This window comes from Epargyreus clarus, unplaced genomic scaffold (assembly GCF_041222505.1).
Source record: "Epargyreus clarus isolate Ecla_fem2 unplaced genomic scaffold, WU_Ecla_fem_2.2 ptg000003l, whole genome shotgun sequence".
NCBI lineage: Eukaryota > Metazoa > Arthropoda > Insecta > Lepidoptera > Hesperiidae > Epargyreus > Epargyreus clarus.
In genome coordinates this window covers 3,859,122-3,875,725 of record NW_027332211.1, presented here as the reverse complement: position 1 = coordinate 3,875,725, position 16,604 = coordinate 3,859,122, and the positions used below count along the sequence as shown (strand labels likewise).

Here is a 16,604-nt window from a genome sequence, read left to right as displayed (position 1 = left end):
GCAATACTACACCAAATCAACTACGACACAATTAAATATTTTTTCATGCTAATATTTCCGAATAAGGGGGCGTTCATTGTATATTAGACGAATATTTACTTAGGTGACTAACAAAGCTATCAAAAGGAATACAAATAAACAATGTCGTTTATTACCTATATCATAATTTACATCAGTTATTAGCACTAAAGTCATAGATAATGTAAGCAATGCTCTTGGGAGTAACGAAATATAATGGGCAGGGAGTCGACCGGATAATGGCTTCCTTTGGATTCAAGTAGGACCCCAGGGAAACCTAAAGTCTAAAATAGCAGTTCGACGATAAGTATAAAGATAAAATAGATATTACATATATGAGTACTTACTAGGGTATAGATACTATTTATAAAGATAGGTAGATATATTACAATAACATATATTAACATGATTACCAGTCTCGTGACAACGTTACATCTTTTTAAGGCTCCTAATTAACTGCAATTTATAAAACGACGAGTAGTTCACTCTTTGACTATTCTCTGTAGTTTAAATGTTAATAAATTAATCATTTAAAGACAACATGCCTTAGGATTAGAATATAAGTTCGACACACTGTTACGAATAACAAAGATAATGACTAGACTAGACATTACCCCTTGTCACGGCATATGCCCATGTGATTAGGTTTATCCCTTATATCTGTCACGACGGAGTGACAAGTAGAGTCATTAGAATTTGGTAGAATAGCTTAATATCGCACAAATAATTTATGTCGATGATATGGTAATACATGTACGAAATTAATTGGAATCATTACACATGGTTATTATTTGTTCTGATTCAAGTACTGTGGTAATTGTAATGTGAAACGTGCCTGCAGTAGCCGCTCGGAGATAATTAATATGGATAAATGCTATAACACTACATCAGATACAAACATATAACATTGGCAGACCGCTAAGATCATCATAAAAAAATTAAGTCTATGATAGTAATACAACTTCATCGGTATCGTTGTTTCGTTATGAGGTCCCGTAATTTGTATTAGAATAAAAAGGTAAGGTAGACCATCACGGTGGTCAAGTGCAAGCCGATGGACTTTACAAAACGTTCAGTATGATAAGATTAACTCAGGCATGTAAGTTTTTTTCTTCACCCTTAGGGCACAATACGCTCATTTCTCTTTAATATCTGAGACAGTTTGAAGATGATGTCAAAATTCATACCATAGATACCAACAACCGACCGTGAATGCTTAGATATACGTATGTATAATGGCTTTCGTAATATTAATAAAAAACAAAATAAATGTGTTACATATTGTATTGCAGCAGACATGGTTGCGCAAGTTGACACAAAAAATACACTGCAGTATTTTGTTGTAACAATTTAAAGCACTTCAGTAACTCTACTCATTCACTACTAGCAAGTCGACTACGATAAGGAATAACTTTGAATATATATCATATGCCATTTGTACTCTTGTTGGAATTTGGCCAGGCTACTGGACATTTCCGCCACTCGGGTCAATATCCTGTAAAATTGTATAAAGAGACATAACTTTTATGTTCGAAATCTCAGCAAGTTATTCTAACGGTTTTGTATTATTTTATTGTCATTTTTGATCTTGAACTTTGAGTTACTCAGTAGTTAGTACATTGTGCAACAGATTGAGGTATAAAACAAGATATAAAACCAATTTAGTTAATATAGTTATAGAACTTCTAATTAACGCTTCATTATTAATAACTAACATAACCACCACAGACCACTAAAATTAACAAACAATTTCTTTAATGAATGAAAAACAAACATTTTGAACGCTTGCATTACATTGAATTAGAATTCAAAGTCCCATTACGCTGAAGCAAGAAGTTTCTGTCCGAACGGACCTAATTTGATTTGGACCGGAAACTTGCGGTAACGTCGCTAGGGCCTAACGAGAATTCAATGGAGGTCGTAAAGATGCGGAGTTCCGCTTTCTCTTTATAGGAAGTTTGTATCATCATATATGTGTTTAGTTAAATGCTTTGCCTTCGAAGGTTTCGTGAGATTGCATCTCTCATTTGAAAAGTGAAGAAAAACATAATGAGGAACCTATATGCTTAAAAGTTCACAAAGGTGTTTGATGTTCTCAATCCGTACTAGATCTGCATGATGAACTATGTCATAAACTTTCTAGGCTGATGCTAGTGCCTAACATAAGGACCATACAGAGTAGATGATAATTATAATTACGTAAATATATCGCAAGAGAAGTAACATATTCTTCCTATTTACACGAAATGTAATTAAAATAGATTACACGAGCATTTCATTTATACCAACTAAAACTTGTAGACAGTACACAAAGAGAAATTTGCTCAACACTGACTATGGTTACAATACAATACTTGAAAACGCAAAGCACAGAGGATGGGTCGTGTCTACCCACGTCGTTTGTGTGACATGGCAGCTTTATTAAATGTCCGAGTAACTATGCCACTTCAGTAGCTTGGACGTAGACTAATTGTGTTGTTTTAGATGAATAAGCGTTCAAATCTACGTAATTTATGCGGATAACTACGAATTGAGCATCTGTATCGTATAATAAACCACTTTATAAGTTACATACACCTGAATCTATTTTATATCTCGTTGCACACAATTCTCTCTATATAACTTGGGAAGGTTTGGAGTACACACCACCACGTTGCTATTTGGTGAAGGTGGTACGTTTGTGGCCTACCCGTGTTGGATGTTTCTGAACTATATAAAAATATTTTAATAACTTAACAAGCCAGAACTTGCTTAACTTTGTACATAGGACATGATTTAAACAAGCTTCGGAGATATGCACGCTTCAAGATATGATAATCCAAATTGTATCTTATTTCATAGATATTATCACGCATAAATCACCATTTGCCTAAAATAAAATTCAATTCGGTCGGCGCACTCAGCCGTTCAGAAGTTGTTGCCTTGAGTAGTAGGTAAGGGAAAAAATATATTGAAACGGGACCTTTTTATTCCCGTTCGATATCTGGAGCTCGTCCGATCAATTTCCAATTCACATTGTTTTAGCATAAGAGTATTTTGATGGGCCTAACTCGATATTCCGAAAACGCCTTAAATGCCACGTAAACACTAAAACAGGATCTATCCTGTTTTCGAGTTTACGTGGCGAAAAATCTTTTTATTTTCAAAGATATGTTTATTTACTTGTGAGATTACATTCGTATTTGCGTATCTAACGAAAATACAAAACACATACTCCAAATATACACAACATATATTGCTAGATGTGTAGCTAATTAGATTTCGTCTTGAAGAAACCATACTTATTTTTATATTTTACAATGAACCAAGTTTTCCGTATCGTAGCACCGTGGTGAAGTATGCGCCAAGCCTCTGCGAGTGGTGGCACATAAAAGAGATTCTAGACAACCTATATGCATTTCATGGATTTGTTTAAAATCAAAACAAACTAATATTTGCACATTAATATTCAAGTTACGCCCTACTTTTTATTAAAATAGGAAAACTGTTGATCAAATTGAAAAAAAGAACTAGGCCCATTCGCCATTCACTATTCCTTTCAGAGAAATATTTTCATGAACGCCGCTCTGTTCAGTTAGCAATGAGATATGCAATGAAAATGGTACTTACGGTGAATACGTACGAATGATTTGTGTAATATTTTCATTCATCATCTCATTTCACCCCTCGTTTTATTTTAATCGTTCGCTCTAGAAATTTTAATTAGGTCGTTCAGGTTTGACCAATATGTATATTTTAATGGTTTTACTTAAGTACACCATACAAACTTACCGCACTAAAACCCCCCGGTGGCCGTCCTCCAGCGTTACTAAAAGGACTCCGGGATCTCCTACGGAACGCAACCGGAGTCCTCTGAACGCGTTGCCCCTTCGGGCTCCGCCCAAATGAGCTTCAGTGGTGTTTACGACGCTAAGCGACCACACATACCGTCGTCTCGGGTCTCTTGCTAGACGGTTCGATCTCCCACTCTCGCCGCCCGTAACCCCGGGGCCCCCATTTAGTCGCCTCTTACGACAGGCAGGGGATACCGTAGCCCTATTCTGGTCCCGGAGCTACAAGGACAATACAAAAGTACCTACCTACTGTATGTAAATTGGACATATATCTATTTCTTTGGCACGTACTTAGGAAGCGTTAGATTCGTTTTAGAAGCACGATATCGAGTTCATTAAATGTTAAAATTCAAAATATCGTCTTAGCTTTGCTTTTCTCGTCGCAGAATCGCATACTGTTTGAAAACATGTGACTTGAAAAGGATTAGGACATATAATGGACCTTACGAGTAGCGGATGCGTAAAGTAATGTAGGGCTGAAAGGCTTAGATACGTTTCTGACAAGGGTGTCTGACTGTCCAATTTGAATATACAACTAAATCCCACTTATTTCAATGTTTAATACATAAAATGGTCTTTATGTATTACCATGATTTCATATTTCTCAAAACTTTGTAAAAGTTAAAACTGTAATTAAAGGCCAATTCTTCCATAAATAAAAATAATATTAACAATCTGTATTAACATTGTAAACAATCTAAATATATGATATAGTTAAAACTCTAAATCTCTCTCTCTCTCTCTACTCTCTAAATATTAAGTTATGTTAGTTTTTTTATTAAACGGGAAATTTTAAAGATTATATAAAGCTAGCACAAGATGTCACTGACTGAAGGTAATTAACTTAATACCAAATACTGAGTGAAACTTTCACTCTAAAAGCGCCAGATGCATAACGTCCGTAATGACGAAAGTTTCCGTAGAACCCTCTATGTAGTAGCTGTTTTGCACTTCAGCAACATCTAATTAAATTCCTAGTTGCCGGAAACATTTGACCTGGATATCTAATACGCTTCATTTGGCACAAAGGAATCGCTCGGAGTGGAATTTGCACAGCTTTTACAAAATAACTATTCAGAGAACTCCCCGATCCATTTATATTAGCAATTCCCGTGAACCGGGAATCGGTCACTATGAGATTTCATTGCGACCAATGCGGTTCGAATAAACGAAGTTACATACTACATTTAACGCGTTTGGAAATAAAGCTTACTTCCTCTTGTTGAAACAGTTTTATTCGTTCCAAAAGCTTATTTAAAAACGGTGAAGTTCAGGCTGCTGTTTGTGGTTCAACTTCGCTTGGACTACCACCGCACTGTGTAGTTAGGCTTTGTCCTAATTAAATTTGTGTGGTAACACACACACAGAAAGAACTTATACAAGTTCTGTGAAGCATTTCAAATTAGCACCTACTCTGGGGTAGCTGTTCGTATTTATTACCAAAAACAAAGGATTCCTTCGTTATTTTTTTACGAAATTATATATTTGTGAATTGAAGTTAAAATTTATCGTCATCATAGCTGTCATTCACAAAGGAGGTAGATTAGTAGTGTTTATTAATATCTACCAGTATCAGGTGGTTTCACTTATCTTATCTCTTATTACTCGTATACTCGTATCTTAAACCTTGAAAAAGGCGATATTTTCAGAAAAGCGTAGACACTATCTACCCCTATATTACCCCTACTTATGTATCGGAAATGGAACCCGCGTCCCATTCACTGCAAGAGGCGTCAGAGCGTCAAGCCAAGGAGGCAAGTGGAACGATATCGGATGACTGATCGACGCCGTCCCTACATCAACGGGGGCAATCCATCACGCGCCCAAATATACATTTTATTGGGTACGCGTTAAATGCTCATCTGTTATTTTGATTAACATTTAATAGTGTTCAGTAGTAGACAAGTAGGTGGAATTGTGTATGTGCTATTCACTTCGTAGGAGTAGCAGAATCTTTGTTTTGCTCTATCAAAATATATCCTAATTCGATAGGTACTAATACAAATTAAATTTAAATAATAGTTAAATATATATCCAATATCACTTAAATTTCATATTGAAAGCAAGTGATTTCGTTTAGTGAATAATTCGTGCAGACAATCTAACAGGTTCGATAAATCGATCAATCAGTAATTTAGCAGTCAGTACCTATCCATAGGATTAGAGCAAGTATTTAAGATTAACTTCTAACTGTAAAAGGCAAAGTTTAACCAATTTATGATTTCGCATAGGTTAATACCAAAACACAAATGAAGTACCAAACTAAATTTAAAATCAAAATAAAATTACTTCAATAAGTTTTTATGCAATTTTTAAATAATTAATTAGGTACTACGAGACTGCGGTGTTATAGGCAGTAGGTACACATCGAAAACATGTTTGCTATAATCCTATTAGTTTAGTGGGTTAATTGAGCTGCACGATTGCAGGTCAATTTGCGCTGAATAAAGTATAATTATGTTTTATTAAACCGATTAATGTTTAACATTGAACAAAATCCGACTGAATATTAAACATACCAAATATTAACTCACTTAATAGAAATGTTAATAACAAAATAGTTTGTTAAAACATGCATCATATAAAAGCGATCGAATATAAAAGACTAATATCTGTATTTAATGCCAATTTAGAAAGACCTTAGATCTGAAGGAATTAAATTGATTTGTAATACGGATATCACTTTAAATAATCAGAAGCGCGTGTCTGGGACTCGAACGTCAGACACCACGATTGAGAATCCGAGTTTCAATATAATAATTCCTGCAAGCTCGTTTGCTATCTCAATTTATAACAAAAATATAATTTAACTCTATAAACAATTTTGCAACATAATTTATTTACTGAGCTAATTGACAAATCCTGCTTTTTATACAAAAAATAATAGTCGGTTATGCAAGAGCGGGCGTCTATTGAAATGTTTACAAAAGGCATCGTTTAAGATATAAATTTAAAGCGTAATGAAGCTGAAAATTCCCTCGTAACATTGAGGAGGCTCGGTGAAATTGAAAGACAACATCGAGCCGAGAGCTAAAAGGCTTATTCAATCTGGACTGTAAATGTAAACAAGAGAAAAAAGCGTTTATTTCGTACACGCGATTCTCCGCGTAATGTTGCGGTGTTCACAGCTATGTATAGGGTCATTACCTACATTCTTGTCGTTCTTTTTGTAAGTGAATTTTGTTAAAATACTATAGGCATTGTTTTTTTAAAGTTTCTTATACATTTAATAACAGCCGTCATAACCCAGATTCGCCAATTCGGTTTCTTGCGCTTGGAGTCCAAGGGTTTGACTTCCATGTTATGTACCTAACATAACATGGAAGTCCATGACTTGACTTCCATGTTATGTTAGGTACATACCCTCGGACTTAACGTATTAGAAATTAATATAAATGAAGAACCCGTCATCATTCCTGAGAGCTGTTTTTAAATGAAGGTCTATAAAGACTATCACTCCACGCTTTACCTATTTATTATATTAGAAATTACCACTCTGGTGAGGTGTACGAAGTACTTACATATAAAATCGTAATAAAATAGCATTAATTATAATTATATACAATAAATCATAATAATTAGGTTATAATTATTTTTCGTTTAAATTGCAGGATGCCGATATATAAATTGCTTTATTTACAACAACTCTTACGCAATAAACAAGTAGGTTCATCAATAAAATAAATACTATAGAGATTTGATACACCTGAATCAGTTAACTTATTTATTATTTTTCAAACTTATAATATTTAATCTTCATTTCTAAAAAAAATAATAATAACACATACTTATTTGTAGAAGTATTTTTAAATATTTTAAAAGTTCTTCCCGCTAGAGTATCTACTCTGATGTCGGCGTAAGTGCACCCTGGGAAAACTTACTACACTATAATGCATGTGAGCGCTTCTTGTATACACTTTAAAAACGTTTCAACGTGTTAAAAGTAACATAAAGAAAATATAAAGATATTTATGGTTTTGGCTTAGTTTAAACTTAAATTGTATTAAGAAAACAAAGTCGTGGAAGTATTTTAAACTCTGTATTTTGGAATGTTTCCGCGATGTGTTCAATACTACGTAACACGTAAAAATATTGCAAACTACAAAACGAAGAATTTGGTAAAATAATGAGATGAATCGGTATTACATGGAATCAATAAGAAAAAACTAAAAATTAAATATATAAAGATTCTGTAATGTCAAGTGTAGGTAGGTTCTCTAAGAGGCAGTTTTGTATTACCGAGTGAAATTTTCCCTGAGACCTCAAAAAAAAGGTAGGAAGTCAATTCCTATAATTTTCAGAGAGAAAATTACTCTACTCTAACTCGTTTACTTTCATTGACCATTTATATTCGAAAGCACAAAATATTGAAAACGGCTTCAAGCAAAGTCCCGTTCAAACCAATGTTAACAGCATCCGAGGCTGAAAATTAAACATTTGCCGTACAAATGAGATGGGCTGAGCCGAACTCGGACGGAAATCTGCAGGAATAATGGGTACCGTTCAATTCCCCAGGCACCAACTTAACGTAATGAAGCTGTCGAAACGACCAATCTTCAGGAAACTGACGATCTCCGTGACCGCCCAATTTTTGTTCTACCCACTGATATTTACTTGGCAGACCCCGAAAGTTCCTAGCAAATACAACAGTTCTCCATTCTCCTAATGTGAGTAACTCACGCCGGCAAAGGTCGAGAAAATGGGCGGATGTCGTTTATCTTTTCTTTTGGACACATCAGGTTCATAAAATAGAATGAAGATGGCGTCCTAAGATATGGTTTTTACGTGTCTGTTAATTCTTCACAAACGTCACGTTGTCACGTGCCGCGATGAAAAATGCTCGGAGGCTTGTTGACGTAAATAATTTCTGCGACGAATACAGCCAGATTTTGATATTACGTACTCGTATTTCACGCGAAACGTCAAGGTTCACCTTTCTGTCACGATTTCGACTGAGAAACGCGCAAATGAAGCTGAATATGACACATATAATGCTATTTAGGTCTCGTTAGAGCATGAATGATGTATGAAAAGGAATAAATAAAACAGTCTGACAAGAAAATATGCGTACATAATACATATAAATCAGTTAAGATCTGGCCTCGTGATTACTATGTCCATCAGCTTTTCTATTAAAATACATTTTTTATCAACTACTCTCGATCTCGTACTACAAATAAATTATGTTTTTGACTAGGCAATAGCTTGGAGTGTGGGACAATATAAAGTACATAATAATAAAATTAGGGCTGTGGGTTAATGAGCGGCACGAAACTGTAATCCCGGCCTCACGGAACCGTGACCTTTACCTCAGTGGATCCTAGGATAATGTACGGATGTAGGTACAGATTATAATCAGTCCCATGTAGGGACCCTGGAAGGTTACACGTTATTTTAAATATGACTTTATACACTAGTAGTTCTTTACTTTCTTTCTCCAGTGTACAGTGGCGTATCTTAGATTTGAAATCGCCTGCAATGCTCGGGAATGCAAAAAAAGGCTTAAGCTTAAGATTTAATAAATGCGATTTATGTAAGTGTTGCCCGAAAACCTTTACTAGATTACGTCACGGCCGGTATAGTAATGATATTTTAACTTGATATAGGTACCTACCAATAAGTATCAAAATACCGATGCATTAAAAATAACGGGTATTAGGTACATACATCATAAATCAGAAACAACCGATTTTCATAAATAAAGTATCATTTCATCTCGATGTCGCCGGTAACGTGAGCTATAAAATTTAATAGAATATTAAAACGGCAACCGTGGGATGCCAAAGTTGGATAACAAAAGCTATTAAAAAAAATCAAAATGGCGACATGAGTCAATGCTAATGTGAATTACATTATTTTTTTACATAAATGAAGGCAGTAAAGATGTATAGGCATTATTTTGGTCCAAGAATATCATTTCTTGGTAAAAATATGATGAGTACGAAAAGTTACAAGTAAAAAAAGTACTAAACTATTCATGAAAAGTTTCCGTAACTTTTGAGAACCGAACTTGGAATATAAAATAAAACGTGACGTCCTTTTTTTAAAGGGCATACCTAACAAGTTTTCAAGTCTCCTCAAACAAGTAATACGTTCTCGATCCTCTACAAGTTGAATAAAGTTCTTATTCATATAATATTTTCGCGATATTAGAATTGACGTCACAACTCTTAACGATATCGTGCTTGAAGAGGATCTGGCTTTCAAATCGTATTTAAGCCCCAACTTGCCTTGTTAGATACGAAATGCAAACGGTAATTCAAAGGTTTGGGATATGGTCTAAATTGAATGCAGTATTCCTACTTATTATTATTTTATATGTACTAGATACATTATAAAATGTTTGAATTAAAATATTTGGCGTTTCCTTAGCCTGATGTGTTTATACGCTTTTTGGAATTTAACCGAGATTTTATGCGATGTGGATATTTGAAATACCAGTAGGTATAATTTATCATACAAAATTAGAAAATATGCTATTGCTATCAAATGTCGATATAAGACATTATTTGAAATTTAGTTTAAGCTAAAAATATTTAATTCCGACAATGTCAGATCTATTAAATTTTATTCCTCTTGTCATGGCTATAAAGGACTAACGGACCATTTTTATAGGTCAATTATACAAAGTTTACAAGATAAGCGAGCTTACCGAGCTTAAGTTACGCTATAAAACCGCAAACTTCCCCTATATAATCAATATTGTTCGATTGCATGTACATTGGAAGCGAACGTAATGTAGTTTATTGCTTGCATAAACCACCTACGCAACCCAATGACCTAGGCATTAGCTGCAAGTATGAAAGAGAACAATAACATTTTACTATTCATTTAAAATTCTCGTTCTATAAAAATACTATTAGCAATTCTGACAGTTGAAATGGCACCGACAGCATTCCTATGTGATGTAACTGATTAGTTACATGTTACATTTATGGAGACACGATACGGCGCTTTTGATTTTTAGTAACTTGACAATGTCGCATGTCACGACATCATCACGTCAAACTCCAAACAAACGTTCGGCGATCGATAAGCGTCAAACACATGTCATACCCGGTCACCATTAGCTTGCGCACAATTTTAATGTATTGCCATAATCAACAATGTTACATGCTTACGAATAGGGGGCATCTGTACCCGTCTTAAATGTAAGTTTACATTATTCCAATAGAAATTCAAGTCCAGGATTCCAGATTAACGATTCCAACACTCGATTAACGAAATAAAAATAGAAATACAATTTGGTTATCTGGCATCAGACCCTAAAACAATAGATGAAACATTTGGAAAAGTAGTTGAACTGTCCAACGAAATGAGATTCGAGATTGTAATCCGAAGTAGCTGCTTCACAGCAAAAAAATCAACAATAATATTTTACAAAATAATTACAAGTAGAAATGTATCCGACCACTTTTCCATTTTATACTGTTTGTACGTCTAAAAGAATGAGAGAAGAATGGACATTACCGAAAAGGTACCGATTGAAGTACTGAAATCGTATGTTTATGTGACTAAAGTACATTTACCGTAGGATTGCACCTTTAAATGGACTACGTTAGTGAGTTATCTAAATTCGTCGTTCAATAGTGCCGCAGCACGTAGCCGGCGATCGTCCCATCTATCTCCCGGACACTTGTTGGCACTCGCTGCGGGGGATTTTGGCTCGGATTCTTATACGTACAGTTTTCTACCTCAATCCTCCTTTGATTCCAACAGGAAATGTACCTCTGAACTTGTTTCCGACTGTCTGGGCTCGTCGCTGATCGGAAAACTCGTTTACGTGGAAATCTCTTTTATTTTGAACCTATGACTGCAATCTTATTCTTCTGTCACTACTGGGTATTGTCACTCCATTGGTCCATTCGACCATTGGTGGACACGTTGACCTCTCAAAGTAACGGACTTAGCCATAGCTAATTGCGCCCTAATTGCGTATTTTTAGGCTTCACACACTTTTGAGATCTATTTTTTTGGCATGGGACCCTACTTACGCAGATTGTGGTTTAATGAGGATGAGGAGGGTGACTGGCTCCCCGAATTTCTTCAAATTGCTCACAATGATAACGACTCGGACTGATTGCTTACTGTGCCCTCCGAAATATGAAGCGCGCCTGAAATACTACTATGTAGTCCAAGTGCAAGTACGCAGATGTTGCTTAACTTAGTAGATTGGATAAGATCTACACGCGCTTCTAATGCGCGGTTACAAAAAGTGCACAAAAAGTAAAAGTACTTAAATATTTTCAGCTTTTAGGTCGGTATTAAAGTTGAGGATATTCAAAGAATTTTACCGTGGCTTTGATATCAAAAAGTCCGGAGAAGTTTTTGAAAGAACAGATTTAATGGACCAAACCTCGCTTACTAATGAAAAGACAAGCTTCAATCTTGAATCACAATTAAAATATTTCTGTAATTAATAAGAAGTCAGTAGTATTTTAATAAAAGCGCTGACAGACATAATTTCTAAAGCAAAGGCCGTAGTAATTGAAATCATAGCAAAGAGAGCAACAATTTTCGACTTTTCGTCGCTACGCTCGATGATTGCTGAATTTTCCCATTTAAAATAATTAAACGTCAAAACTAATTTCAGATTCCAAAAAAAGAAAGTTCAAAACTTAATTATAAAATAACAGTTATGTATAATAAGTTGATAGTATAGGTTACAGTCAGAGATCAATCGGGCAGCATTACTTGGGAAGAACAATCAAAATTTATATATTCCATCACCTATAAGGTCATAAATGATTGACCACGGATTTTAATGCTTGAGCCCTTCTTCCTATTAAAATAAGCTCTTGTATGTTTCAACTCACCTGGAAGGATGTGACGGCGAGCTGCGAGAGCCCGTCGACGTAAGGTCCGAGTACCGCGTGCTCGCGGACCCTCAGCGAGCGGCGCGTTGTCTCCGGGTCGAGCAGGTCGTGCACCCGCTCGTTGTATATCTCCATGTACGACACCTCCACCTGGGGGATGCGAAGCATCGTTACTACCCATTCATGTTTTAGTTTTACGCTATCAGACTTCGCGTCCGTGAAAACAGTAGCAAACAAATGTGGTATCCAATCAAAGATAACAGACGAATGCTTTCCGAAAATTTTGAGTAGACATTCGGTATTTCAAAATGTTACAATTATAAGCTGCAAATAGTCGAAACATGCCGTCAACCTGATGAGAAATGTCCCATATATCATCTGAAACCAATTCCTGCTGACAATAAGACAAAATAAATGTGAAGTGACGTCATTTCAGTTCCAGAAGGAGTTCTAATTAACAAGTTTTAATTTAAGTATTTAATAAAATTTTAAGCTGAGTACCTGTAAGTAGTACCTGTTCTAAATAAAATACTTTCATCATTACAAGGGTTAAAATTATTTCTGAAGAAGACTTGTAATTATCTCGGTAATTAAGATTTGTAGCTTGTTGAAAAGATATTAGGTAATTCGAATTTCAGTAGCACTTTGCAGAACAAATTACGAAATATTTTTTATCTATGAAATTCTGTCTCTAATCAACGATGACAAAGTCTGAAGTTTAATCTTCGTAATTTGTCTTGGACAGACATCATATTCATGCTCATATTAACTGTGAACATTGAAAATGTGTGTTACCCTTGTAGCCTAGACGTTTGAAGGGTGTAGTGAAATTAAATTTTAACGACGAATGGTCCTCAACTCAAGATATGCTCTGTAGAAATATTACCGCGAGATTAAACTATAAATCAAGTGGAGAAGTTACATACGAGTTATGATAGATGATATAACATCTAGACGTTGGTATAATTTGGTAGAGAGATTGAATCCAGTAGAAGCTCCGTAAAACCATCCACATTCTAATTTATTGCGAGATTGAGCTGTTTTAATATGTACATGTTTAAAGACAAAAAGACTCGCTAAAACTGAATCTCTATAAAGATCTCAGAAAGGTGCGGCATGGAAGACATACTTATCCGTGGCCGATCTCAGGTAGGAATTAAATCATACCTGGGGTCGATCACAGATAGTCATGGGCGGCAGTAGCCACTTATGTATCTGATGATATATAGAAGGAGGATAAGAGCATACATGTACTCCACCATCAGGTGGAATACATGTATGCTCTTATCCTCGTACTACATGACTACATGTATGATATGTAAATAAAAGCTTGTAACAAGAGAGAATGATCTGATACTGAAATTCAAATTGAGCGGGATTGTTTTAAATTATTCGTATCTACCCTTACCTTATACGTGAGCGCCGGCGGTGACTGCTGTACGGCTATCCTCTCGAAGAGTGCATCGCAAAGTCGAGGGATGATGCCGCCCTCGGCGCCCGGCGAGCCCATCATCGTGTAGGATTTGCCGGATCCTGAGGTCAAAAGAACAAAATTTAAAAGTTGAATCATATAAGTTAATTTTAGTACTCCAGCGAAAGTAAGGTTTTCTGAATTTTTTTTTATCGTGAACAACCCTTTTTAACACGCTTTTATTAGCTTGGGTTGTACGTTTGTATGTATGTATGTACGTAACAGTAACGGAATCTTTGAGCCCGATTTCTATCCACTTTGAACGTTCAGTTTAATTGTGGAAAAAGTGTGGGGTGCTTTTCGAAAATTGATAAGTGGAGCACTCCACGCTTTTTTTACAATAATACAACTTACTGTTCCTTAATTGATTCCTATATTGAAAATTATTTTCTACTTTTTAGTTAATTTTATCATAAAAGCGTGTTTTTTAGTTTTTTGAACTATATTTATTTTACACTAACCAAGTCCAGGCCTTAGTAATATACATCGACAGAGGAAATAGGGACAAAACAACCGGACCAGGGATCACCCAGCATTTGCCACAAGCTTTAAAATTACCCAAATCCGTACGAGAATTAAAAAATAAAACAAAGTTACATACTCTCTAATAAATGTTCATAAATTGTTTCTATCAAGAAAATAAATAACTGTAAATAGATATGGCATTGACATTCAATCTCTTCTAAGTGATATTAAATGCCTGTCGAAAGAATCGTTAGATTGACGATATTGTTATTGACATTCTCTTTAAATAAATTTAAAATAAAGGTTATAAACTTGAAAATGAACCTCAGTTTCCAATTTATGATGGATATTATATTACACTAACTAAAAGTAATTTACGCTTATTTTTGGAAAACATAAAATAATAAACAAAATTGTTTTAATGAAAGCGTCTACAACTGAGAAGCGTAAATTCAGCTGACAGGGACGTCAACGGCAAAAAATATACGAAATTACTGTCCGAAGCATAATTAGAGAGGACAAGTCGAAGCTTTGCCCAACGAAAGCCACAAAAGGGAAAAGGAAAAAGTTTTCTTAATATTTATTAGCGAATACAAACAAATTAACCTCGAGAGCGGCAGCTGGGAACGTTGTTTGCAGAAATTATTTACAAGGGCATCGCGGTCAACGAATCTCTAGTCATTTGTTGGTCGAACGACCACGTTTATGTATTTCTTCTTTGCTGTTACATATTTTAGCATTAATTTGTATGCGAAAATACTATGTAACTTTTGTTTGTGGCTTAACTTCAGAAATAGATCTCTTTGTAATAACTTAGAAGGTTACACAGAAATTTAGGTCTTACTGCACAGTACACATTGTGGCGAACTAAATATTAATATCTAGAAAGTTTTAATTATTGTATTTTCTATTGTAATGTATGTATTCATACTTTATTTTAATTTTTTCATAAGTGCCTATATAAATATTTGAACAGTATTAAGCTGAATTGTAAAACAAAAATCATTCGAAGCAAACTTAAGTAGCAAAATCTTTGGACTAAAAAAAAGATTTTTCTCGAAGCGAAGGATTTGTCATATCGGAGATTAGGAAAGGCAAATCAGATATCGCCATCGCACACCCGTAACACCAAAACAATGTCGCAAATCAAACTCCGATGACAAGCCTAAGCCCTCGGGGAGTAACAGATATCGCAATATGCGTCGAATGTGCGCATTCAATATTCCGTATTCATCGAGAGAAAAAACGACAACACCGGGTCCCGTGTACGGTATTACGAATTTATTGGCATATTATACGATACCATTCGGTAGGATGCCACCTGATACCGCCTCGGGTTGAACCGAAAACGCTTGATCAATAGATAGAGAGCTAAAGAATTAATGATATTGTATGACATTGGTATATATATTTTTTCTCGATTCTAGCGAAACTCGAGATATACATTGCTCGGACGTATTCAGCCTGCAAATTGTAGCTTCTGTAGCGTTTAATCATAGAATTCATAAATGTTTCTAGGCTGTTCCGCATTTTCGTTCTTTGAATAAAAATACTATATTGTAGCATAGAAATGTTTAGAAAATGGCTGACCCCAGAGACCTGGCTATCAAAGCGAACAGAGCGCCGCAAGTTTCATATCATGCCAAATTTTGAATAGGACTTTCATAGCCATTGGCCGCGACTTATTTATGTCCATTGGTGGGCAGAGGGCACATGTCATCCCTCTGGATCTGGGGACGATTAGAGCATATCTGCTCCATTACGTTGTATAAATTATTTTTAAGAGAAAACACTTACCAAAAATTGTTTACAAAAACTATAAATCGATATGAATCTGCTATTAGTCCTCATATATCTCTACTTAAAATATCATTTTTCTTATCGTGCATAACCATAAACTGATTGCGCAAAAATGAACTATTTTCTTCTATAAAAGAAAAAGTATGTATTGGAGTAAGTCGAAGTATTAGCATCCATTACAGAGTTTAAATATTTTTTATG

At 35.2% G+C, this 16,604-nt stretch overlaps 1 protein-coding gene across 12 annotated transcripts in view; it reads right to left on the bottom strand.

Moving 5' to 3' along the window:
- Khc-73 (Kinesin heavy chain 73) overlaps positions 1–16,604 on the bottom strand; it is a 176,277-nt gene that overhangs the window by 34,000 nt on the left and 125,673 nt on the right. For all 12 annotated transcript variants that reach the window (XM_073083972.1, XM_073083989.1, XM_073084013.1 and 9 more), the window contains exons 4-5: positions 14,076–14,200; positions 12,668–12,817 (exon numbers count right to left, since the gene is read on the bottom strand). In XM_073083972.1, the coding sequence (XP_072940073.1) occupies positions 12,668–12,817; positions 14,076–14,200 (275 nt within the window). The remainder of the gene's footprint in view (positions 1–12,667; positions 12,818–14,075; positions 14,201–16,604) is intronic.